The following is a 26,165-nucleotide window of genomic DNA, read 5'->3' on the forward strand; positions in this document are numbered from 1 at the left end:
TTTTGTTTCCTAAACCAGTCAAAGAATTAATAGCAACACTGATAAAAAGAAGTTGATTATGTATAAAAAGAGTGGCCTAGGCAGGAATAAAATTTAGTTCTGATTTGCCGGCAGACACAGTACGCTTTCAGTCAAATTTAGTAACTAGAGAGGAATGCAATCGTTTATAGCGCAGTCGGCATCGTCGAGCCCGGTTAGCTCAGCCGGTAGAGCGTTGGACTTTTAATCCAACGGTCAAGGGTTCAAGTCCCTTATCGGGCGTTCGCGTTTTGAGTAATTTTCATTTAACTTTTTCTCGCCTTGTGAAATTTTAATTAAGCTTTTCCCGTAGTCCTACAGCATGACGGCAAATCTAATAGCTCGCATAGTTCGTGCCGTTGACGCTATTGAATAATTCATTTTAGGCAAGTGAATATAGAACATACTTCGGCAGTTCAGATCGAACATGGCGAGACATAGGTTGCTTGGCGAGCTTATAAAAGCAATACGTGTAAGTGAATACTGGTAAACCGAATGGGTCTTGTACAAAAGCGCCTTTGGTTGGGTTATTGTACGTGTTTTGTTTTGCCCACTGTTTGAAATACGATATTTTATCTCCAGTGTGCCAGTTGCGAAATGTAGAATGTAGATCGAACATAGTTTTCGAAACTAAGTTTTGATACAAAATGGGCCTCAGCACCAAAGTAAAGGAAGACATTTTAAATGTGACTATATGCTCTGTAGTTTTGGTAAGTAAAATGTTTTAAATATGCATAGAATATTGTGGGGAAAATGGGATATCTTTATAGCACATGATATCCCAATATCCTGATCGTGTTTAAACAATTAACAACGGTCTATGGAAGTCCTTAGGATATGGTTTTAAAATTCTTTGAATGTTCTTTAATTGTTTATTACTACCAAATGGGACGAGAAAATAGAACGAATAAGTGTCTCATCTCTCGCCACCTTACTATAGCCTACCTTGTTAATCGTTTGCTTTTAAATAATTTATTTACAGGGTGTTTTGATGATTGGACCCATTATCTTCACATATCTTGAATTTATGAACTACTGGCCATTGAGCCATGTAATAACTACAGCCGGACTTACGCATATATTGGTCAACTTGTTCATAATGCCAGTTTCATGGATCGTTATGTTTGTATCAATACCTTTACTGTTACCGGACAAACAATTCAGTTTTCCTGTAAAGCGCTATCGCATCACGGTAAGTAATTTAACAACATTGGTTTTAATTTATCCCTTTACTAATAACAATTAAGGGTTATGTTTAATTAATATAGTAGGGTATAGGGAAGATGGGACACATTTTTATTCTATTTTCTCGTCGCATTTAGTAGTAAACAAAGAACATTCAAACAGGTATAAAACTGTATCCTCATGACTTCCATAGGCTGTTGTTAATTGTTGAAAACACGATCAGGATATTTACATACTGCGGGCTAAATATGTCCCATACTCCCATCCCCACCCTATATACAATTATTACTCAAAGAAACGAATAAAGTCTGATCGAGTTTTGAACAATTAACACCCCCTTATAGAGTCGCAGAGCTGAAGTCAAAATTCATCTGTAAATAATTTTACTACCAGATGGTAAGAAAAGTTAATAAATGAACATCCCATCTTCCCCCATCCTACTGTATAGTTTCTAGAATTAAATAAAAACTTAAATTTTGCAGATGATTTGCTTAACGAGTCTATGCTTACTTGGTACCCCAGCAAACCTCGTTGTATTCACACAAGTCTCATTACCATCAACCGTAAATAAGGCCATTGGTTCAATAACGTTAGCTTACAATAACGACACGACCTCGATTTCAGCGTGGAATGAAATCAATTCACGGGTAAGTTATTATTATTTTTGCTGCATTCTGAGCGTTGGTAAATCCAGCACAGTAGTTATTATCTATGTATAGACATAAAGGGTATATCACTAGAGAATACGCGTTCCAGTATATGTCTACAATCAAAAACATGAATGGAATAAGCGGGCCATGGATTGGGTTACGTATGTAATTATAAGTGGGTGATTGTTTTGTGTGTATGTAGGTCATAAATGTCAATTTGGACAACCCGTTATTGACTACTGGGTTAGAGCAATGACCATTAGGCGTCATGGCCAAGAACACATACGCCCACAAACGAAGCAGTATCGATATGAATGAATAAAAATATATAAGAAACCTCTTGGTAAAAGGCCGCGGGCCTATAAATATAATTAAAGGAGAACCCGCGTATACACCCATAGCATTATAAAGTTTAACTCTGCAATATCCCTACAGAATACATGCTGTGGGGTTAATGGGCCTGAAGACTGGATAGCAGCTGGTTTCGCTAAACCCCAATGCGCTGGTTACACCATGGGATGTTTTAAAGCCATAATGACAAGCTATTTCGTCATGTGGACAATGAGTTTGCTTGCTCAGGTATGTATTTCTAACTATGAGATTTAAGATTGATTATCCTGAACGGGTCGCTTTTATCTTCGGATGGCGGAGCAACCACAGCGTGTTCTAAAACGGGTGTTTTATTTTATACGTCTTATACCCGCTTGCTAATGACGTAACTGTGTGGCGATTGATAATTTTCACAAGCCATAACATTTATTAATATTTTTGTTCTAGGTTTTCGGATTGGTAATTGGTGTGGCAAAGTATTTAAAACACTCGTGGATATTTCAACAGAAAAGGTAACTGTTCTACTTGTAAGTTTCTATCGTTTACCTTCCGGGAAACGACTGGTGCGATCCATGCGGTAGCACCCTGGCGTTAGTACAACTCAGGCCTTATTCTCGTAGTATCTCGCCTGTATAAAATATAACTCATTACAGAATTGGGTAATGGGCCAACTCTGGGCTAAATTCCAGGTACCTTAGCGTGCCTTTTACTGTCGAACCTCACCCATACAGAATAGAAGCCTTTGGTTAATGACGACTTCTAGTTTTTGAAACAATGTTTTTCCACAGCAACAAAGTCCAAGGCAAAGAGTGACGTCACGAAGAGTCTTCATGACGTCACCAAACAGATTTCCTGACGTCACCCAAGAAGTTCAAATATTTTTTGCAAATAAACCAAAAAAATCTGAACAATTTTAATTGAAAATACAAAATCTAGAAAGCATTGGAAAAATAACAGGAAAAGCGAGTCAAAACACAAGCGTATATAAAAGTGACAAACAGAAGACAGATATATATATATTTCAAAAATAAAGACACTTATAAAAATATTGCTAACACAATTGAAACAGCTTTAAGATTCATTTCATCTGCATAAGCCATAACCCATAAGCTATCTATGCACTTCAATATCACTGACCTGAACCTTAATGCCTATTAGTGTAATTAATATATGTTTTCGCTCCTTCAGTTATTAAAATGTTATTTTTATTACACTAAAGTTTTCCTGTTACATGGCAAGACTTCATCAAGGTAAAAAAAGCTCATATATATCCTGTTGAAGTCTTGAAACTTTGGTTTAATAAATAAAATTAACATTTTATACCAGAAGAACTAATGTACATATTAAACTATGCCTGGTAGCAGAAGCAGCAAAATAGTGTAATATTTTTTATACTCTGTACAAGGTTTTAGTCGCTATCATCTGCTAATACCTTAGCACTCAGATTAGTAAGGTCTTGTAGCATTTGATCAACATTAGTAGGCTCAGGTGAGGGATCAATCATGGGGTCAGTTTGTGAATCATTCTCACTGGAATGTATATTTGGCTGTCGAGTGAATTTGACTCTTTTAGGTTCTTCCTGTAATGTTATCGGTTGGTTTCTTAACGACTTTACACGGTCCATTAAACCCTCTTGTCGTAGCGTTGTCTGAAAATTTAAAACATAAATGAATTAAAGCAGATTTCTAAAATGACCAAGAAACACCTGATGCCATGACTTAGTGGTTATGACGTTTGCACCATAACCAAAAGATACCATGTTTAATGCTCGATGCTGCTACCATCGTGGGCATGTGTGTCATTGGGTGAGACGCTTAAAGATATTTCCTCCAACCTAGAGGTTACTTATGGTTGTTTAATTTTCAGCATACAGAAACAAACTTGTAAGCAGGCATGGCATGTATAAAATAGGACAGCTGGGTTTTATTTTCTATTTTTGTTTAAATGAATCTATTTGCTTGTAGGACATATACCTTTGATAACCCATTACTGACCACTGGATTTGAGCAAATACAGTTGAGTGTCTTGCCCAAAGAGACACTTAACCACAATTGTAGCAGCGTCGAGCTTCAAACCTGGTGCCCACAAATCTAGTGAAGTTTAAGTTTCTTACCACAATCAGATTATTATATTTTTCTAATTGTTTCATTTCAAGTCTTAATTTTTCCTCATCTTTGAGCCACTGACTTCTCTCTAATTCAAGCTGTTCGCTGAACCTTGACTTTTCACGAACTGAAGATCTGTGAAAATAAGAAAGATTGGAAATACAAAATAAAGTGACGGAATAAAAATAAATTGTACTGCTAAGCATAAAAAATATATTAGATATTAAGGCAGATTCAAAAAATAAAAAACATTTAAAAAAAAAGAATCCAGCTTTAATGAGGCTAACCAATCAATAGTGACGTTTCATTCAAAACAACCAATCAAAAGTCACCTTTCAAGTTGCCTCAATGCAACCACAGTCTTAGTCAATTCACGACTGACTTGGTTTAAACGAGTTTCATTTTCCTTTAGTTTTTCAGTGTGTTCATTTTCCAAATCTTCTCTTAATGTTTCCATATCTAAAAGAAATATCTCAATTTTACTTTTTACCTTTACTTAGCAAGCCAACACAAAGTTATTACATGGTTGTCCTATTTAAATAAATTATTGTAAGAATACAACCTATCTTATCTCATGTGGCAGTTAAACTCTCATTGCTCCATGCCTATATAAATGAATCATTACCACTCATTTATTAGATGCTTATTTTCGCATAGTGCGGTAACGACAGTCATTATAACATGGATGATCTGTTTTAAACATATTATGAGTTACTGCATAAAATCAACCAATATTAAATTTTTACCTTTCTCTTTCTCATTCTTCACTTTCCTAAGTTGGGCAATTAAAGATTGTTTATCTTCGTCTAAATCATTAAATCTGTCGCCCATTTCCCGCAATTGGCTGTTCAGATTCTGTATCTCCTGTAGCAAAGTAACAACTTGTAAGCGGGCATGAGCATATGTTTAATTTTTAGTAAAATCTGGGTGGAATTGCGAAAATGCAGTTACGCCCATAGTTGCCAAACAAATATAACTTCATTGATTAATGGGTCAAATGCAGCACATTTGACTTGTTTGTATTGACACCTACTACTAGACTTAACCCATTTAAGATGTAAAGTACCAGCCTATATTTTAGACTTACATCCTCATAATTTAAAACCCTTTTTTCCAATTCTTTTATTTTCCGTTTTAAATTCAATTCCCTCTCGTTAAAATTGTACTGAAGTTTTTCCAAATTTGCTGCGTCATCAGCAAGCTTACGACTCATCTTATTTCGTTCCTCCGTCAATAACTCAACTTCAGACAATAAATCCCGGTCAACCCTTTAAAATATTGTTTTCTCATGATTAATTTTTCAGATAGAAATTATTAGATTTGTTTGAATTTATCGAGAAAAACAAGATTATTCAAAATACAAGAAAACTTTTTTGAAAACATAATGATACATATTTGTTTAAGCAATTTTACAAAGTTATTGATAAATAAAACACACACATTGCAAGGACGCGTACAAGTTCCAATAAAAGGAAGACATTTAATAAGGTTAAAAGTTTCACTACTATGAATATACCTAGGGCTACACACCATGAAAGTATATTTAAAATTTTATTAAACTTCTTCTTTGTTGTCTAAAAAATACTAATAACACTCACGTTTCATTCTCATCATTTTTTTCAACTTTTTCCTGAGATTTCTTCAACAGAATTCGCCATTTGGTTTCCCGACGAGTCAGTAAATCTTGAATGGTTTTGATTCTGAAAAAGAAAATCAATGATTAGACAAATATGTTGTATTATTCATGGGTGGTGTTCTACATCATTGCATGGTATGAGATCTGGGGTGTAGGTGTTTTGAATAAAAGTATATGTAGATGCAAGTATATGGATGAATGTAACATATTTATCCCCTCGTGGCCGGAAAACGGCACTTGTTATAACACGGGTTTCCTGTTTCATACACCTCATGTCCGCTTACGAGTTACAACATATATATGGGAAATTTTCACATATTCAAGAGCTCTATTTTTTACATAACAATACCATTATTACATCATAGTTCACCTGTTATTAGCAAATGCAAGTCTTTGTTCCAGTCTTAGAAATCCTTCCAAAGATTTTCCATAGTTATTCTCACACACACTCACGCATTTTTCTCGTAACAGACCGATGTTTTGAGACAAAGTGGTCAACGTTGTGTCTGTGGGCATGGGAAGTTAAAACAAAAAAGAAATAAAATGACATGATTCATAGATAAAAAACATGTATTGGTCCAGCGCCATGACTTAGTTGTTAGGCACTTGCATCCTAACCAAAGAATGCTGAGTTTAAAAAGTCAAAAATCGCGGTTACAAAATACAAACCTTTTTCTTTGTTTTCATCCGAAAGTTTGTCGTTTATCGTTTTCAACTTATCGTTACTTTTTATTAATTGGTCGTTCGTATAATTTGAAAGTTCAATTCTAGCTTCGAGATCTGTGATTTTATTTCTCAGAATTTCATTTTCCCGTTCAATGTCTGGGTGATGCAATAATTATATGTTAAGGCTCTTCTAAATATTAGAAGTTTTACGTCGTGTTAATGAGAAGGTATTTAACAGTTTAACACAAGTGTTTGTTTTGCATAGGTCACAATGTTAAATTCAAGAAAAATCTAGGGTGACATTCTAATATTCTACACTCATATACTTGTCAAACATAGGGAACCTCATAGGTTAAAATGCAATATACTTGGACTCTGATGACTGATGTGATACACTATTCTACCAAACCTTATATAACAAAGTCGGTTTTGAACAACATAAACAATACCCCGTAGCTTTCCGTTCAAAGTTTTCGTCACAATTTCATGCTTGGCTAATTCTTCACGGTTGACGATTTCTTGACTTTGACAATGAACCATTAATTCAAAAACCTTTTGCCTCCATTGTGATGTCACAACTGCTGCTTTGTTTTGACTTTAATATAAAAACAAGCTGTTAACTACCCTCGCATGGCAGGGCATTTACATTCATATTAACATAGGTGTTCTGTTCCACTCACCACAATATATCGGGATAAAAGTTAAATATCCCACATTTATTGTGTTGTACAATAGAAATAAAAGCCTGTTTGTAAGTTGCAGTAAATACAGCTGTTATAAGTTGTTTTAAGTAGAATTTGAGGACAGTGCATTTAACATGCATGCTAATGTGTTTATAAAGAAGTCTCCTCTTTAAGAAAAAAGTATGTGGGTTACACAACTGTCCATATTTTACATTAAATCTCACCTGTGTGCATCAGGTATGGCGTTACAATGAGCAGTTATTGCTTCTTCCTGCATCTCCAATATTTTTGAAACAGATTCGAATCTGACATTCAAAACTTGCAACGATTTAACCAAATCGTTTCGCTCTTGCTCTACCATCTGTGGGATTTTATATTTTTGTTAAAAAATTAGTTTTGGTTTAGCCTCTAGCCCTATGGCACAGTGGTTACCACGCCTGTATTTAACTTTAAGGTTTCTCTAAACAAGTGGGCTACAAAGAATGTCACTTATAAACATTTAAAATTATTGCAGTTTTAAGATGTACGCCGAAAGAAATTATTTTTGTGCATGCCTGGGCACACCCACGTCCCATATAACAAGAATTAAATAAAAATCCAAATTCCAACCTCAATCTGGCTTCTCATATTTGCTTCTTCTTCTTTCCATTGAGATCTTGCGAGGTCCTCCGATTGTATCTTCCCGATGTAGTTCTTCATTTTAGTTGTCTCATTCCTCCTCTCATTCATCTCACTTTTTAAACTGTCAATCAAACCTTGCTTTTCTGTGCAATCCATTTTCAGGGTCTGAATAATAATAATAAAAATGAATAAAAAATTAACAAACAGAACTTATTAATCCTCCTAAAACACTGACTTGGATAAGATACTCAATGACCAAGATCTGGCCTAAGACACACTTGTTAGCGCATCATGTGTGTTGTGCAAAATGTAATTCAACCATTAACCAACCTCAACGTGTTTTTCCAACCCCTCAATATTTTGTCTCATCTCTGCTTGTTTATCTTCACACTGTTCCATTCGTTCCTTATGCTCAAGTTCTTTATCTGAGAATGAAGATCTCAATCTTTCAATCTCACATTTAAGGTGTGTGGTTGTTTTATCATGATCAGCATTCAATTCATTGCACTGTAATGGAATTAAATTATTGTTAAAATTTGGTAAAATACAATACATATACAGCATTATATCAAACTTTTTAAAATGCAGGGAAGGTAGGAATAATTAGACTTCTATTTCCATGAAACAAATACTTTTCAACCCCTACTAACCTTATCTTCACATTCCTTCAATATTTTAACTCTTTCTTCCTCCATATTTTTCCTTTCATCATCAAAATTCTGCTCCATCTTCTGACGAGCCTCCAGGAGTCTTTTTTCCAACTTCTTCACATGATCCTCATTCTCTTTATTCTGTCTTCTAAGATCTTCTTGGTGTCTAGAGGTTTAACAAATATTATTTATCCTTCCTACATGGGGCAACAACATTCATCATAACACGGGTGTTTTGTTTCATACACCTCACGTCCACTTACAAGTTACCACATATGTAAATTTGTGAATGATTTTGTTCTGTATAGTTGATAACCTAGACAACAGATTAGTAACCACTAGGTTGGAGCAATGAACATTAAGTGTCTTAACAAAGGATACATACGGCCGTACCGGTAGCCCCATCGAGCATTAAAACCAGTACCCATTGATTAAGATGTATGCATCTAACTATTGGGCCACAGGGCTTTTGTGTAACTTTTCTAAACATAAAAGTTTACCTCATCACCACTTTCTCTTGCTCTTGTAACAATTTTTTTATCTTGTTTTCCAAGTTAAAAATTGTTTTTGATTGTTCTTCATTTTCGCGCTGCATCCTTGAAGTAACAATATGATGTTGGACGGATTTCTCTTCACTTTGTTTTAACAACATCTTCAGACGTTCGTTTTCAAACCCACAATCAATTGCCTCATTCTCCCTAAAAATGTTTTTGTAACTTAAAATAAAAAATTACAAAATATAAGGTTATGCCTATAAACACATACAGATGTCACGAATATCTACAAATTTGAGCAATCTTAGAAGTCAAAACAATCAGTATGTGCAGTTGCATTAACAATTAAAGTTAATTTAATACAAATATATACATAATATATATTCATGCTGGTCACAATCGTAAAGATACGATTTTTATTTGATCATAAATCTCACTTGTGTTTTAATTGTAATGTCAGTGTTGCGATGTCCGATTGTAATCGTTCAATAAACTTCACTTGGTGACTGATGATGTCAACACTTGGTTTGACCGAAGACTCCTGTAATGCATCTCATAAATATGTACATAAAGTTTAATTATCAATTTTACCAGGTCTTTAAAAAGTTCTTTAAATGGATGGTCATGGTAACTTTTTTTAAAAAACGTTTTTTACCTCTTAAAAAACTCAAAAAATAATTAAACCTTAAAGTTGTATAAATATTTTGCTGAAAAAATTGTGCAAAAAACGTTATAGCCCATTTATTTAATCAAGTCACCTGTGTGTATGGCTCCCTTGCATGCAGTTCAACTCTCAGTTGATTATTCTCTTCTCTCAACTCCTTTAAATCATCCATATAACCATCACCTTGGGCATTAAGATTTGAATCTCTGTTATAACTTCCCACCATGCTAACCCCCGAGTCATGACGGGTTGCGCTTTGGCATCTCCTAGTGGCGGGACGAGGTTTATAACGAGGTTGATACGCTGGATTGGTTTCAGTTGATGCTTGTCGCAAGTTGAGTAAAAAGTCGTTTGGTGTTTTTAAAGTTGGAGTGGGTATGTTGTTTCTATGTGGGTTTGTGGGACTTGATTCTAGAGAATCCGGAATGAAGTGAGATGGGGGAATTAGTCTCTTGTCATCCATTTTAAGCAGAATAACTAATAAGTCGATATTTCTGTAAGATAACCTTTTTCAACTGCCTTCGTAGTATACTTATAAAACTTAACATAACATAGCACCATAATAATACATATATATTATACCATACTGCAGTTTGAACATGCTAGTAACTTAACGTATTATCTGAGCTACTACATAACACATTGTATTTACTGTAAAACTTAAGCAGAAATTGAAAATTTTTTAATATCAAACTTTAACTGTATTTGATGCTGTCCTTTACCGAAAACTATATTAGAAGCTACTAGATTACGCAAGCTTTTATTGATTATTGATTAATTCATTTTTTGTTTTTAATTCACAGTAAAATAAACTGACATTGCCACATAATTTTCCGAAAAACTTCAAACGTTACGAAACTTGAAAATGTTCGTTGGGGGGTATTCCCCTTAACTTTGGCGGTACGCACAAAGATATCATAACTAAATCTGGTTTTCTTGATTTTATCGAAATATTACACTAAATTTGACACATTTAAGACTTTCAAACAAATAAACAAAACGCTGTACAGTTTCTAAACAAGTATAAGTTCACAATAGCTAAAAATCAACAGGTTTCGATAAAAGTTTTGAACAAGTCACGTGATCAGAACAAGGGGGTTCCCCGTTATTTACCGCCACAATAAAAAGTTAAATGTTTACGTTTCGCCGTTTATTCTCATGTGTAGTAACACCCGCGTTAGCGTATTTATCTAAAATGTGATGAAGTCATGATATGATGTTACTGCTATTTTTCTATTTTTAGGCTTACGTTAAGAACTACGATGATATCGAAATATAAAACGTTGTGGAACTTACGTCCTTACAATAGGAGTATTTGGAAAAACAATTCAATGCTAAAATACAGGAATATTTCATCTTCTGAGGCAAAAGTTAAAAAAGATACGACTTCAAGATATAACAAATTTGGAATTCAGATGTTACCAGAAAAATTACACAAGCAAATTTTTAAAGAAACGAGAATAAAAGACGAGAATCCGAAACAAATTCAGCAAAGCATTGAACATTTGGATAAGTTTGGTCTGTGGGGTAAGGAGCAGGAATCTCTGCCTGATTATGACGTCACATTGCCGAAATTATATGGTAACAATGTGAATGAACATTTTGAAAATGTTGCTTCTGAGCAAAGTAGGCCTTATAGGGAAGCTTTGAACAAATTAGTAAAAAATGAGCTTCCTAATATGCCGGGCCTTGATGACTGGGTGGATCAACCAGGGTGGACAAGATACACTTATTTTAATGGTAAATTAATGACTGAACCTGTGGAATACCCGGCTGGTGATGCTGTTGTGTTCGATTGTGAAGTTTTGGTAAGTGCAAGTGAAGCACCGATAATGGCAGTGGCTGCTTCTACAGATGCTTGGTTTTCATGGAGTAGCTCATGCTTAAAACAGGAGGATCCTAGAATGGAGGCGAACCTAGAATCCATGATACCCATTGAGTCAGCGGTACACGTTAAAGAAAATTGTACAGAATGCAAACTTGTAATTGGGCACAATGTGGGCTATGATAGGGCGAGAATTCAAGAGCAATATTATTCTCAATTGACCAATGTAAGGTTCTTGGATACAATGAGTATGCATATAGGTGTCAGCGGTTTTAATTTTCAGCAACGGGTTTTGTCACAAGCCACAAGGTCTGAGGTTGGGGAGAATTTTGTTTCTGGATCTTCTGCGTTTGATAATGATTGGGTGTCAATGGGGACCACTAATGCATTGAAGGAAGTTCATAAGTTTTACTGTGGGAAAACATTAGATAAGGAATTGAGGGATGTTTTCGTGACCGGTAACATTAAAGATGTGAGAGTGAATTTTCAAGAGCTAATGTGGTATTGTGCTAAAGATGTGCAAGCTACGTATAACGTGCTGGCAAAGTTGACTCCTTTGTTTTTTGATCGTTTTCCACACCCTGTTACTTTTGCAGGAATGCTTGAAATGGGCCAGATGTATTTACCTGTGAATAACAACTGGTTCAGGTACATATGGTCATGTCAGGACCAATACAACAGCTTAAACTTGGAACTGGAAAAACATTTGACAGGTTTAGCAAGCGACGCATGTCACTATGCTGTCAATGAGAAATATAAAACAGATAAATGGCTGTGTGACCTGGACTGGACCACCCGTCCGTACAAATTGTTAACTAAACCACGAAAAGGTTGGGTGGCAAAGGAAAAACCTGATTTAAAAGTAAAATCCTATCTTTTACCGTTGGACTACAATACTGAGGAATTAAAGTTCTTGGGTATATCTATTAGAAAGGAACGAAAAAAGCTTGATTTGATTGAAAAACTGAATGAAACTGCAAACAGATTGCCGCTGGTTAAACCTCATATGCCAGGTGCTCCTAAGTGGTACAGTGAGCTGTGTGTGCCTGAGAAAGATCAAAACTGGAAGCCAGGAGCTACATTGCTTTCTACCCTCACTAGAGTGACTCCCAGACTTCTACGTTTGATGTGGCAGGGGTGTCCTCTTTACCATGTGAAGGATTATGGATGGGGGTATTTGTGTCCGGATCAAACTGCTCCTCCAGTTGAGAAAAAGGTTGAAGATGAGGATTTATTGAAAGAAGTCGATCAGGAATCATGGAACAAACAGGAGGTGCAAAGCAACCATACGCCTGCAGAAAACATCGAAGGACTTCCAGATGGTTACACATTTCATAGACTTCCCCATGCAGAAGGTGCTGGGAAAAATGTTGGGAGTCCGCTGTCTAGGGATTTTATATCGCATGTTGAAAGTGGATTACTGAGCTCTTATAACCCATTAGATGCCCTGAGATGTTTGGAAATCAACAAAATAACATCTTACTGGCGATCGTCGCAAAAACGAGTTGTGAATCAAATTGTAGTGGAAGTTGCTAACGATAAACGAAGAGATTGTAATAATACACCAAATGAGTTTAACAATAAAGATATGGCCTACAGTGCTATCGTTCCTCAAGCTATCGTGTGTGGTGCTGTTTCTCGTAGGGCGGTGGAACGCGTATGGCTTACTGCTAGTAACCCGCAGTTGGATCGTATTGGTAGTGAGTTAAAAGCAATGGTACAAGCGCCGCCTGGGTTTTGTTTTGTCGGTGCCGACGTTGACTCGCAGGAGTTATGGATTGCCTCGTTGCTCGGCGATGCGTCTTCTGCGAAAGAACATGGATGCACAGCGCTCTCTTGGATGACGCTACGCGGTAATAAAAAGGAAGGTACCGACCTACACAGCACTACAGCGGCGTCAATCGGGATATCTCGGGATCAGGCGAAGGTTTTCAATTACGGTCGTATGTATGGTGCTGGAAAGAAATCATCGCTTCGAAGTTTAATGCAGTTTAATAAGGATCTATCAAGGGAAGAATGCATTGCTAAAGTGAATAAGTTGTACGGTATAACGAAAGGTGAGGTACAGTATAAGCTAAGCCGTGATGCGCTATGGATTATTCAGAAAACCGGCATTGAATTAAACTCTGAAGCGATGACGAGCGGTTACGCGTCATTTGATGACGTCACGCTTATTCAGAATGTTGCGAACGAAGCGTCGAACTATACAGCCAGAATAAACCGGAATGATCTGGTTTGTGGTAGGCGTTGGCACGGCGGAATAGAGTCCCATATGTTCAACAAAGTAGAAGAAATATCGAACAGCAAGACTCCAAAAACGCCTGCACTTGACTGCAAAATCAGCCGCGCGCTTGAGCCGGGCAAAGTGAACGGAAATTTCGTAACTACTCGCATGAACTGGGTCGTTCAAAGCTCGGCTGTTGATTATCTGCACCTACTGCTCGTATCAATGCGGTGGTTGATTGAAAAATACAAACTGGACTGCAGATTCGTGTTAAGCATACATGATGAGGTCCGTTATATGTCCAGTTATGAACATCGCCACAAAACTGCGCTTGCCCTGCAAATTTCGAACCTTTTAACGCGTTCTATGTTCGCCTACAAGCTGGGTATGGACGACTTGCCTTTGGGAGTTGCATTTTTTAGCTGCATAGAAGTGGATAGTGTGGTTCGAAAAAGCGCTGACGATGATTGCGTAACACCCTCTAACTCTGAGGGTTTATCAGCAAGATACGGAATACCACTGGGCGAATCTTATGACGTTAATGAAATATTAAAAGCCACAAATAACGGCCAATTTCATTAATCTTTTTTAATATTACTAGCAATTTCTTTTTATACCATGTTGTTACTGCCATACTTTAACAAATACAGCACTTCTGGCAATTTATTATTTTTCTGCTTACCACTGTTTTGACATGTACAGGACACTTTTTAACAAAACACAAAGTTAATTGCCAGAATAACCTTGTTGGATAAACATGTTCTTGCGTTTCAATTTTTTCTCGTCTTCTTTATGTTGCGTTTTTTGGTCCTTTTTTAACTTTAATATTCAGGATATTAAGTTTATACTTGTGTCTTCGGTATTAATAATGGTTTTAGTTCATGTTCATAATCGTATGAGCACTGTGATTTTATTTGAAATACCAACAGACGTTTTGACTTGTAAAAGTTTTATTCCAATAGCCAAGAATTTTACATAAGCTAATTAATATGTTTAACATAGCAGCCGATTTTAAGCCCATACAGAAGACGATTTTATAAGGAAAGGGTAAATGAATGCATATGTAGCATATACAGTACACGCATAATGTTAATATTGGTGGGGTAGGATGGGACATTTTCAATTTTTGTCTCGTTCCGTTTGGTAGAAAAATTATTTACAGAATTATATAATCGGCCGTGTTATTACGACTTTAAAGGAGCTTTGTTAATCGTTCAAAACCCGATCAGGAAATATAAAACTTGATGGTAACGATATAACATTTACCCCACAGTACTTTGTTAAAAGTTAAACGTTCTAAATAAATTTAACGTTTATATTCGTAAACACCGTCCTCTTTGACCAATTTCCTCCCCTCAAATTCAACAATTTCCACTTTTTCGTTACTGTACAGTTTTTGTATCACCGTGTCAACGCATTTGTCCGCCGAATCAGACATTGAAACCGGGATGCATGCATCAAGTGATTTGATCAATCCGCGCCAAGACAGAGCAGTGACCGTCCGCCCTCCTCTTGGCCCGTCATCAGGCGCCCATTTGAGTACCAGCATTTTTGAAGCCCGTACCGAATCGGCTTTTGTAAACCCAATGTTCACAACAGCATACCTGCAGGGAGGGCAATAATAAAACATTAATTATTGTATTACCAGATACTTGGATATACAGTATAGGGTGGAGTGAGACAGAACACGTTTTTAGTATTTTTCTCGTCTTAAAACAAAGTATATTAAGGCAATAATATAACCGCTATACGCCGCATCTCTAAAAAAGCGTTATTTTATAGTTTAACACATGATCAGGAAATGGTATCACCTCACCCCACAGTACTGTACTATTATTCTTGGGCAATGCAAGAGACAGACGAAGATTTTGATAAGAGATGACCCTTTCATACCCCATTACCCCAAATGTTAGCGGCTTTTTAAAGGCGCTGATGTATTTTATAAGCCTATACAGTATACCGTTGCATCTTTACCTGAAATTTTCCCTTTTAAAACCTTCTAGAATATTCTCGAAAGTCTGGTCATTGTTGATAATAGACCCCTCTTCAACGATTATACACTTCTCGTCTTTTATCATGAGGCGACATCCCTTTATTTGCTCTTTGAAAACTTTTTTGCAAACTTGTTTGGCTTCCTCAGTCAATTCAATACCAGATGCTGGCATGTTTGTTTTCTGTAATTTATAACTGTATGTCTGAAAGCGGAAATAAAGACATGGCAGTAAACATGCAAAACGTGTGTATGCTATATTAACGACTGTCGTTTAGCTGCTATTTTCTTTCTATTCACCATTGTAGTTATTAGGATCTTTGCTATAGATGTAAAAATATATGTTATAAATGCTATATAGTGATGATGGGTATATGGCTCTGATATTGTACTTATAAATGGTTGAAGTACTTTCTCAAGTGGCTACAAGATCTCTGTCGTACGCCCACCAAAATCAAGTGAAGTAGGTTGGGGAAAAAAGGACACCTTTAGCGCATAATATCCAAATATACTAATCGTATTTTAAACAATTAACAACGCTCTTTTAGAGTCGTGAGTATACGGTTTGTAATACTTTGAATGTTCCCTGTTTAATTACTACCAAATGGGAAGAGAAAATATAGAATGAAAAAGTGTCCTATCTTCCCCCACTTTGCTCTACATTTTCTCATGCATATTTTGCGGCACTGCAGAGGCACACTGTCAAATATAGTGCTGCTCGTATGTTAACATGCCAGCGACCTTTGTCACTCGCTTAACCTGCCTAAAACTATACGCTGTCTTGCATACAATCCAATCTTTCCGTATCTTGTTTTTAAGTTGACTCGATTGACAGTTTGTTTTGCGTTAACGGTTACAAAAGATTATACCACATAGCCCATACGTTTCATTAAATCTTTTTAATCTTTAAAAACGCATTCATTTGTGGCGTAATTTAAACGATGAGCTATATTCACAACAGGAAGGACGATTTCAGCATTATTATACGAAACTAAATGATGTCATCGAATGATGTGTGTATAGCCTATCACTAATTATATTTAAACGCCTGATTGCATCTCTTTAGTGGGCAAGTTTACGCCCCGAAAGTAACGTATTTTGGGATTCGTTCTGCTTGGTAACTTGTAAAACGCACAATTGGTTTCGTGGTTTTATGGTTTTGCATCGTGTTTGGATGGAATAGGCCTATTAAAAACAACCATGACCTACTAAAAACAGCTGCAGAAAGCAAGATACAACCTGGAAGCCCAAAACCAAATTACCGGTTCTCGCAAAAAAAGTAATACGGTTATGGCGAAGTTATTTTCATTGGCCCAAAAAATTAAAACCCATAGCTTTATATGGCCTATATACGTTTGGTATTTGGACATACAAGTGTAGGTTTCTTGTTTTATGTATACTGGATCAAATCAATGCGAAATTAAGATCATGTTTTATGTATTATTTATTGTACTTAAAAAAAGACACAGAATAAAGTCAGTCAATCAAAAACTATTTAGAAACTGCAAAGGCCGCGTTTTATGTACTCTGCAAATATGGCACGTTAATAAGCACATACAAATGAAATTTCTTACAGGCCAATGTATATGACTTGGACAATATATCACTTCTGCCTCGTACCTTTAAAATAGTATCATTTATATTAAATCGTATTCTTAGAAATTTTGCAGTCAGTGCAGTAGATAGCTCGTATAAGAGTAAGAGATTGTTTAGACTTTTACTACGGTTCAGTGGTTTTAGAGGTTTGGGTAGTGTTTTAATTTATTTTAGAAAACACTAAACTTAAAACGGAATAACAGACAATTAGTTCGCAGGTGCTGTATTTTAATTCTTAATAAACAGGACCTACTTAAAGTACAGCGAAATGGATGAGATATCAAAACTAAAGTAAGCAAAGTTCTCATTTAAGTTGTTTATTTATATTACAATTACTATCGTAGACTTTCGTAGTTATACTGCAATTGGTGTAATTACCATGTTATCTTGTTTAGCCTACGTTGAATAAACAGTGTTAGGAATATATTGTTTGGGTTTTAATATATTTTAAGTTAAAAAGTGTAAACCCTGTGCAATTTCAAGCCTAAATGCTTCAGCATATAGACTTTTTTAAGTGATGGTTTTTAATTTGTTTTAGGATACAAACAACTGTCTTTTGTTTATATACTGCATAAGGGTAAGGTCCTACAGCGAGACTTGTTGGCAGGACTAATATTTATACCAGAGTTGACCCATTACCCTAACACCAAAAATGTTTTTGTCTCTTAAAATATTGTAATCTGTCTTTGCACACATCAAAACTAAACATTAAAATGTTTGTCCTTTTCCACCTGAATAACATGTACTGCATTTACAGTTGGTATCATGGGAACATTACACGTCACATTGCTGAAGCATTACTGATGGCGAATGGTATGGAAGGAAGTTATCTATTACGGGAGGGCTCAAATGAAGGGACATTCTCTATCTCTGTCAGGTACACTTCGCATAAAGTTTCAAAGGATATTTGCGAAAAAATGCTGGGGCTCTGTGGCATAGTAGTTAGCGCACTTACCTCTAGCCAAGAGAATGCCGGTTTGAATCTGAGTGCTGCTACCATTGTGAGCTTTTGTGTTCTTGGGCAAGACACCTATCGGCAATTTTTCCAACCGAGTGGTTTTTTTGAGGTTGTCTAAATTGTGTGAAAATTAATTCCCAAAATAATAACTCACAGTGTTGCATATGTGATAACTCGTAAACAGGCACAAGATGCATGAATAGAACCCATTTTGCCGTTTTTAACAACTGTGGTTGCCCCCACCACGCGAATATAAATAAGATACATTTATTCATATAAGTGTTGCCGCATTTTAGGGGAAGAGAATCTGTGAAGCACTTCAAGATAGTGAAGGAGGGAGGTGTATTTAAGTTTGGCATCACTGAATTTGACAGTCTGGAATCACTGGTAACGCATTTTGCCAACCAACCTCTACTGGGTGGAAATTCAGGTGAGTATTCAATCGAACTATTTATTATAAAAATAAGGATTTTCAAGGCAAATAGGCGCAAAACCTAGGGTGGTAGAAGTTATTGGAGTTAAACCACTTTGAATAAAGCCACTTTTTTGTTTTTCTACCACATTTTTGAACTTCGGTTTCAAGTATATATATTTTTAAAAAGTTGCTGTTTAAATCGGTGAGATCTGAAATGTCTTAAATAACAAAACCTGTGCTTTATTAATGGAAGCTTACACTTAATCTAATTAGATTAAATATAATCATTGCATTCAATGACCACTTGTTAAAAGTAATGCCTAATGCATAAATCACATGGTAGCTTTACTAGCTTATGCAACACAAAGGGAGGTACGTCAACTCAAAACCACAAATTCAACAACAACAACAATATATAACTGATAATTCACAACCACCAACTTCTAACATGATGTTGTTTAAAACTGTTTTGATACATTTGTAACTAGTGTAATGGATTGAGTATTGTTTTTTTAATTGTGCTGTACAATTTTAGCATTTGTTTGAGAGGAAAATTTCTCTATTAAACGGCATAGTGTATATATATAATTATATAGTATAGCTTGTACTTCATAGTCATAGAACACCACGTTTAACTACCATAGCGAGTACCAAGTTGTGTGCCAATATTGCAACGTAACAATAAACCTCGTTATTGCTTGTTCATCAATATTGTTGTGTAGTTCCCAACCACTTGCAATACTTTCTATGGAATAATGTTAATAACATTTCTTCTATTACTTTCGGTTCATATCAATTGTTATTTGAATAGGAGTTCCTATCTTGCGTTTAATAACTAAGATAAACAAGCAATGGCATGTTGACTTGTACTGTCATGTTGCAATACAAATACAATGCTAACGACGTATTTGTCAAATAAACCTAAAATTTAAGTCAAACAATGCCATTAGAAGTTGTAATGCTAACATAGTGGTAATTGTTATAGGCTTTTATCTCACACTTTCCTAAAGTAACTTTACCCATAGCGTGTTTTAACGACTTTCCTTTGCTGCTAATCCCCTTTTTTCTGTTTCAATTAATATGAGCATCACTACTGTATTCTAACAGATAAATAACAAATTATGTTATTTATTTACCAGGTACCTTCTGCTTTTTCCCTGCTCTTCGCTGTTTCAAGTAATATGAAATGATTTTAACACAATTTATGTTATTTATCACCAGGTACACTAGTACTGCTGAAGCACCCATACCCTAAAGTGGTTGAAGAACCCGATAATTACGAAGACATTGTTCTACAGTCAACTGTAAGGAGTGGTGCAACTGAAAGAGATTTGGAGTTCCAAACACATGCTAATTCTGTGAGTTTCTGTGATTGTAGGCACTAAACCTGGGGTGGCAGGATGGGCACGCCTCTCCTGTAATTTCTGCACTACATTAATTAGTAAACATAACTGCATTTAATAGGATTTCAATTAGAATTGGCCTTTGAATATAATAGGGTCTCCTGACAGGGCCTTACTGTATGACCTCAACCATATAGAACAGAATAGACCACTTATTGGTTATGGCGTAAATCCCAGGTCTTATAATATGGCCTTGCAACCTCAATCTTATTAAATGGAATTTCTTTGACACTTTGTGTGTAATTTGGTTGCTTTCCATTTAAGCTTAAACAGACATGTGTAATAGTGTGAGGTGACTCATATATCCTCATTGTGCACTGTATACTATAATTCCTGTGCTTATAAACAAATCTGTTCAAACTTTGCTGCAGGGGGGTTGCCAGTATGTTCTTATATATACAAACTTTAATCTTACAATAATTGTCACATTTTCTTACATAGTAGTTATGTTTAGTCTATACATAGCAAAGAGCATTACACCTTCTGTATATAAAGTCTATTAGCACAGCATTGTGTATTACATGCTCTAGGTCTCGATGGCTTGTCACAGGTGCCACATAGACCCTAAGATGTTTAAAAACATTTTTTTATTACTATTAAAGCTGAGAGTCTTACATAGTAGTTATGTTAAGTTGTACAACAATTTTCTCTTAACCAAAAGTACAAGTGTTAACTCATGGTATGGAAGTAATATTATTCATAAATAAATATATGAGCATGGCTCAGTCAAAGTATAGTTTCATGTTACAAAAATTAGGTCTCATAGTGTGCTTACTATAGGACGTTAGGACCTTACACACATAGACTGAAAAAGGAAAATAGAGCATACATAGTGCATACATACTATATATAAAGTACATACATACTGTGTATATATAAAGTACATACATACTGTGTATAATTATCTTATAGTCTTACACACTTTACATAGCTTTAACCCCATGTTTTCCTACAGTTGGCATCGAAAGAAGGTTTCCTCACAAAGCAAGGATGGTTCGTTAAAAATTGGAAAACTCGTTGGTTTGTTCTCGTAAAAAATGAACTCAGTTATTACTCTGATCGAGCGGTAAGTACAATTAGTTTCACTTTATAAATATACATATATATTTGATAACGCTGTTTGCCAATTAAGATTTGTGGTTCTGTTTTAGGGCATTGTAATAGTGATAGTACTACCATAAACGTGTGATTAGGTTTTTTGGTCTTTTGCGGAGTATCGCTTTATTCTCTAAGGGTGGGGTCCTGGGAAAAATTGGACCTAATTTTGACTACCTTGTTGTCTGTGATACTAGCCAGTTTTAATAAAGGACCATAGTGGAAAAAAGGTTGTTCTTTTTTAGATTTATCTTCACATTATATTATTCAATAGTAGCAAAGTTCACAATTTTGCATGTTTAGGGCTGTTAACATTAAATATACCTGGTTTCAACCCATTTGAAACCTCCTAATGTGTATCACCATCACTGTATGTTAAAATTGCTATTGTGTAGTGTGAATAGATTTACAATGTGTGGGCTAACACCTCTTTGTTTAGATAAGGTATTGGTATCACTTTATTGCTCACCATGCACTTTATGTAAACATACACTCTCATAAACTTAATCACCTTATAATTCTTTTTATACATGGAAACACTGGCTTGTTTTACAAAAAAAAATTTTAAGTGTCCCATCTTCCCCCACCCTACTATACCATACCCGCAAACCAGGATAAACAATTTTTCACTTTTGAAACACAGAAAGACAAACCAATCAAGACCCTTAACTTAGAAGATTGCCAGGGGTGTTGGAAAGATGATTCAACCGGCAAGAACTATTGTTTCAGGCTCGAATATCCCGATAGAACGTGGTATTTCTATGCTAATACTGACGAGGAAATGAAGGAATGGATGGACATGATAAAATGGAAAATTGTAAGCTTTAAATAAATGTTGGCTTTTTGTATTTGTGTGGCGGGCAACGTCAGTTGTTATAACAACAGAACACCCGTTTCTGTTTCATACACGTTGTGGTCCTTATGAGTTACCATGTATGTAACTTTGTGGGTGTTTGTTTTTTCTATGTGGTTGACAATTTAGACAACCCGTTAGTGACCACTGGATTGGATCAATAAATGTTAATGCGTCTTTCCCAAAAAATATATTCACACTGTATCACACCCAAAGTTACCAATGTGGTAACTTATAAGACATTAGGTGTGTGAAACAGAACACCACCTGTGTTAGTTTAAATGTTGTTGCCACGCTATGTGAGATTAAAACAAGTTGCCTGCATTTATTCAACGAAAAATTTTGTTATTAACAGAAACAAATCCGAAAGGGATCAGTAAGAAGCTTCACCTGATTATGACATCATAATGGTACGATTGTCGTGCAATAAAGAAGCTACTCCTTCATATACAATTGTTGACGCAACAATTTCACAAAAACTTAAATCTCAAAAAACTTTTTGTGTAAACGACTCTGAAATTATTTTATAATGTTGAATTATGCCATAACACGGTGCATATACAGAGCACTCAGCACTGCTTACAGTTTATTAAAGATTGTTTTAAGTATTTATGTACTTGCCTTTTAGCTTTTAAGTGTCTTAAATACTTAAAGACATTGGCACTGTATATTTTAAAGGCACTATTTTTGTTAAACATTTGAATGGTTTTAAAAAATGGTTTCCAAACTGGAGCTGCTACCATTAAATCTCCATACTTTACGTTGACAAATGACAAAAACAAAGTTGGAAAAATTCAAATTTTACCAAAGATCGAATTGTCTCACCACATGAAAATACATAAGTGAATATAATTTGGTCTTTGACATGTTTTCTCTTTCCTCAAAAGTGAATTTTTTTCAATGTTTTACTTAACACCATAATAAAGTATATCTTAATATGTTTGGGTCAATGGGCAAACTCTGACCTAAATCCCAGGTGGATTTCCCACATATAGAATGCATTAATATTATGTACGTGGTAGTTCTAAATACACCATATTGAAATGAGAAAATGCAATTTATGTATTTTATTTGTGTAAAAAAATGGATTTCTTTTGCTATCTGTGTCGAAAAATTTGCTGTTTTTGTGAAATATGTTAATTAATTATTGTCGTTGTTTTCAGAATAAGTCTTACTGTAACCGAAATCACCTATTTTTTATATTTTCACTTTTAAGGTGTTGCTCACTTTCAATGGTCTGCCATGAAACATTTCTATTTTTTCACAACACCATCAATTTAGGAACAGTGTCAAATTAAAAGCACTTTTTGCTGTCTATACTGCACTTCAGATCGTATTATTCGAATGTTTGGTGTAATTATTTTATACAAGTTTGCCCAAATAGGATTTCTAATCGTGTTTTTTTTTCGAGGAAACAGTTTAACAATTTGCATTTTTTCGTTTTTTTGTGATTTGTATTTCTGAGTTTTTTGAAAGTGAAATTGTTTGGTTAAAGTGCCTTGTTTCTGCTCTTAATTACTGTCGTCGTCGCCTTTTTAACTCTCACTAACCAGTTACTAATCTCTGTTTATACTGCAATGATTTGCGCGCTGCGTTTTTTTAATGCAAATGCGATACATGAGAGTTGGGTGGATTTTTTAAAATGTAGATTGTAGATCGTCGAATTGTAAAGGTATTAACAAGAAAGTATTTTAGTCCGGCGCCCTGACTCCGCGTTTAGATGCCTGCCGCGTAACCATACAGAATAGCGGTTCACTCCTCGACACCGATGCCCATTTAATCTGCTTCTTTGGGCAGCAATTGCCCCAACCCAGCGGTTAGTATGAGTTGTATTACGTCTAAATTGTCAGTAATACATTCAAAAATCCTTAAAAGTAGTCACCTATAAAATTATATAGTACTGCGGTGGAAGATGGGACACCTTTAGAACATAATATCCAAATATCCTGATCGTGTTTTAAACAATTAATAACGGCCTATGGGAGTCGTAAGGATACGGTTTTATAATTCTTTGAATGGTCTTTGTTACTACCAAATGGGATGAGAAAATAGAATGAAAAGGTGTCCCATCTTCCCCCACCCTACCGTATATGAAACTCGTAAGCCGGCAGCAAAGACGTTGGCCGGTAGGAGATGCGTGAAACAGAAAACCGTTGGTATAACGACTATCACCCCACCATGCGAGGATAAATCAGATACTTTATTCATATGTTCGGGCGACTATTTAAATGTCCACGGTGAACATTATTTATTTGTGACAAAAATATAAAAGCTCACGACGAACAAAAAAGTCCGGAACAACCATATTTAAAAGCCTTGTACAAAGAAAAATAACTTCATAACCTAACGCGCTTTGTGAAGTCAGTAATAAATAGACGTAATAAGTCTCATATTGTACTTACGGTCATTTGAAGTTATTCCAGTTCCGACACCGTCTTATCGTCATTATAATCGCACTTTCCTTTGAGCTATTCTAATCTTTAACAAGCTCCCTAAATGAATCGATTTCTCTAATGTAGCTTCGCTGACTCGGGATTGCATTTTTCAAGTCCAGTTTCCCGGCGCTTTGTTCACCAATTAGCGCCTCGCGTGCAGTTGTCTCAGCGCCGTGTTGCTCCCGGGCGACTCCACGCTTTACGAAGTCGGTTCACATCCTAGTTTTCTCTTGCAAAGAAATTCTATAAATTTGTAACTGAGTTGCAAGAAATGCGGGTAAATACACGAATTGAATAAAGTACTGGATTCTAGAACAAACACAACTAATACAGATATACATATAAATCTGAAACTATTCTGCGTATAGTGCCAAAAGGAGCTTTAAGGTTATCAAACAACGTGTCTGTATTAATTAAACAATCTATTAAACACATGATACAAAAGAAAATATTAACACAGGACAAATATAGTAACACAAACCTATTTTGGTCACACATCGCCGCAACGTAGGACGTGCTGTGTCCAACATTGAGTACGACCCACAGGAATGAACAAAATCAAACCAACGAAAATCAGCCAAAACATAGATAGAGTATAAACGTCACTTTGTTAAACCCAAAACGGACTGTTTATATGAAAGTTATACAATGTTAATTGGGTTGTAGTAAAGACATGGCCCCGTACAATGGGAGGCGTCGCGTTTAAGTTCGATCAAAAGATGATGGGGTGGGGGAATGTGGGACACATGTTCACTAACTAAAAGTAGACTGGGGTAAAGTAGTTCATGTTTTCAGTTTTATCGTCCATTTGGTAGTAAGCAAAGAATATTTACACGATTTTATATTCGTATCCTAATGACTTTAAAAGAGCGTTTGTAATTGTTTAACACTCGAACAGAAAATATGGGGTAATATGTGCTAACGGTAAACGTCTTACCCCTTAGTAATATGTGGTAGGGTGGGGGAAGATGAGACACCTTTAGCACCAAAATATCCTGATCGTGTTTTAAACAATTAACAACGATCTATTGGAGTCGTGAGGATACGATTTTATAATTCTTTGAATGTTCTTTGTTTACTAGCCAATGGGACGAGAAATAGAATGAAGCATGTCCATCCCACCCCACAGTACTACACATGGGAAACTCGCTGTGAAACGAAACAGGAAGCACTAAACTGCAGCATTGCATGTATGTAGTATCAACACCCACGAATGCCCACCACACAATTCCCTGCATATCTAAACTCTGTGACCTTACATCGCTGGAATCCGCATTTGTGACGTCATAATACCTCACTGTTTCCGCTGCTGCATAAATTCCAACACGTAATTCTGCTTTCGGTAAAACGTGACCCACACTCGCCGCTATACCGCGATATCTTCTATTTCTGTCTTCAGTATTTTTGCTTGTCACTGCGAGACCGCACCGCAAGGTGGCGATAGAGAGGCTGGAAACTGAAACACGCAGGGTCAGTTTAATTAATAAACAGAAGCATTATATTTATGCGGAAACAGGAATTTAATAAAACTTCATCCATATATGATAAGACGTAGCGTGACAGATACGTTATCCGTAAAATCTGACTTTTAAGCGGAAAGACTTTTCGTTGAAATTTTTAACAGCAGAGGCGGCAATTTTGGCAAGAGCGAACATGAATTTTTACTTTT

At 35.8% G+C, this 26,165-nt stretch overlaps 5 protein-coding genes across 7 annotated transcripts; 3 read left to right on the forward strand and 2 right to left on the reverse strand.

Moving 5' to 3' along the window:
- Nucleotides 1-573: 573 nt before the first annotated feature.
- On the forward strand, nucleotides 574-3,094 carry LOC149727218 (uncharacterized). Its single transcript, XM_089889882.1, has 6 exons — nucleotides 574-728; nucleotides 1,001-1,210; nucleotides 1,686-1,850; nucleotides 2,289-2,432; nucleotides 2,631-2,695; nucleotides 2,972-3,094. The coding sequence occupies exons 1-6, from the start codon at nucleotides 666-668 to the stop codon at nucleotides 2,994-2,996; spliced, it is 672 nt and encodes a 223-aa protein (XP_089746008.1). The 5' UTR covers nucleotides 574-665; the 3' UTR covers nucleotides 2,997-3,094.
- Nucleotides 3,083-10,326, reverse strand: LOC149727219 (uncharacterized). Its single transcript, XM_089889856.1, has 16 exons — nucleotides 9,797-10,326; nucleotides 9,476-9,579; nucleotides 9,045-9,242; nucleotides 8,545-8,710; nucleotides 8,225-8,401; nucleotides 7,883-8,059; nucleotides 7,498-7,634; nucleotides 7,040-7,185; nucleotides 6,594-6,746; nucleotides 6,295-6,430; nucleotides 5,887-5,988; nucleotides 5,376-5,556; nucleotides 5,035-5,152; nucleotides 4,621-4,747; nucleotides 4,297-4,423; nucleotides 3,083-3,831 (listed from the first exon to the last, which is right to left on the reverse strand). Exons 1-16 carry the CDS (start codon nucleotides 10,163-10,165, stop codon nucleotides 3,592-3,594), a joined length of 2,658 nt encoding a protein of 885 aa, XP_089745982.1. The 5' UTR covers nucleotides 10,166-10,326; the 3' UTR covers nucleotides 3,083-3,591.
- Nucleotides 10,327-10,860: 534 nt separating this feature from the next.
- LOC149727220 (DNA polymerase subunit gamma-1-like) lies at nucleotides 10,861-15,831 on the forward strand. The gene has a single exon (XM_089889854.1). It carries the CDS (start codon nucleotides 10,965-10,967, stop codon nucleotides 14,331-14,333), a length of 3,369 nt encoding a protein of 1,122 aa, XP_089745980.1. The 5' UTR covers nucleotides 10,861-10,964; the 3' UTR covers nucleotides 14,334-15,831.
- LOC149727221 (uncharacterized) lies at nucleotides 14,684-24,744 on the reverse strand. 2 transcript variants are annotated; one of them, XM_089889885.1, is made up of 4 exons: nucleotides 24,464-24,744; nucleotides 18,293-18,409; nucleotides 15,726-15,925; nucleotides 14,684-15,355 (listed from the first exon to the last, which is right to left on the reverse strand). In XM_089889885.1, the coding sequence occupies exons 2-4, from the start codon at nucleotides 18,335-18,337 to the stop codon at nucleotides 15,058-15,060; spliced, it is 543 nt and encodes a 180-aa protein (XP_089746011.1). In that variant the 5' UTR covers nucleotides 18,338-18,409; nucleotides 24,464-24,744; the 3' UTR covers nucleotides 14,684-15,057. The 2 variants fall into 2 exon arrangements, with proteins under 2 accessions (XP_089746011.1, XP_089746012.1); XM_089889886.1 differs by lacking the exon at nucleotides 18,293-18,409 and having other exon boundaries at nucleotides 24,464-24,740.
- LOC149727222 (dual adapter for phosphotyrosine and 3-phosphotyrosine and 3-phosphoinositide-like) lies at nucleotides 17,468-23,684 on the forward strand. Of its 2 annotated transcripts, none has more exons than XM_089889880.1 (7): nucleotides 17,468-17,628; nucleotides 18,095-18,214; nucleotides 18,592-18,725; nucleotides 19,932-20,068; nucleotides 21,069-21,179; nucleotides 21,852-22,025; nucleotides 22,417-23,684. In XM_089889880.1, exons 1-7 carry the CDS (start codon nucleotides 17,606-17,608, stop codon nucleotides 22,453-22,455), a joined length of 738 nt encoding a protein of 245 aa, XP_089746006.1. In that variant the 5' UTR covers nucleotides 17,468-17,605; the 3' UTR covers nucleotides 22,456-23,684. The 2 variants fall into 2 exon arrangements, with proteins under 2 accessions (XP_089746006.1, XP_089746007.1); XM_089889881.1 differs by lacking the exon at nucleotides 17,468-17,628 and adding an exon at nucleotides 17,896-17,914.
- Nucleotides 24,745-26,165: the final 1,421 nt, after the last annotated feature.

The sequence above is a fragment of the Ciona robusta genome, chromosome 12 (assembly GCF_009617815.1).
Source record: "Ciona robusta chromosome 12, ASM961781v2".
NCBI lineage: Eukaryota > Metazoa > Chordata > Ascidiacea > Phlebobranchia > Cionidae > Ciona > Ciona robusta.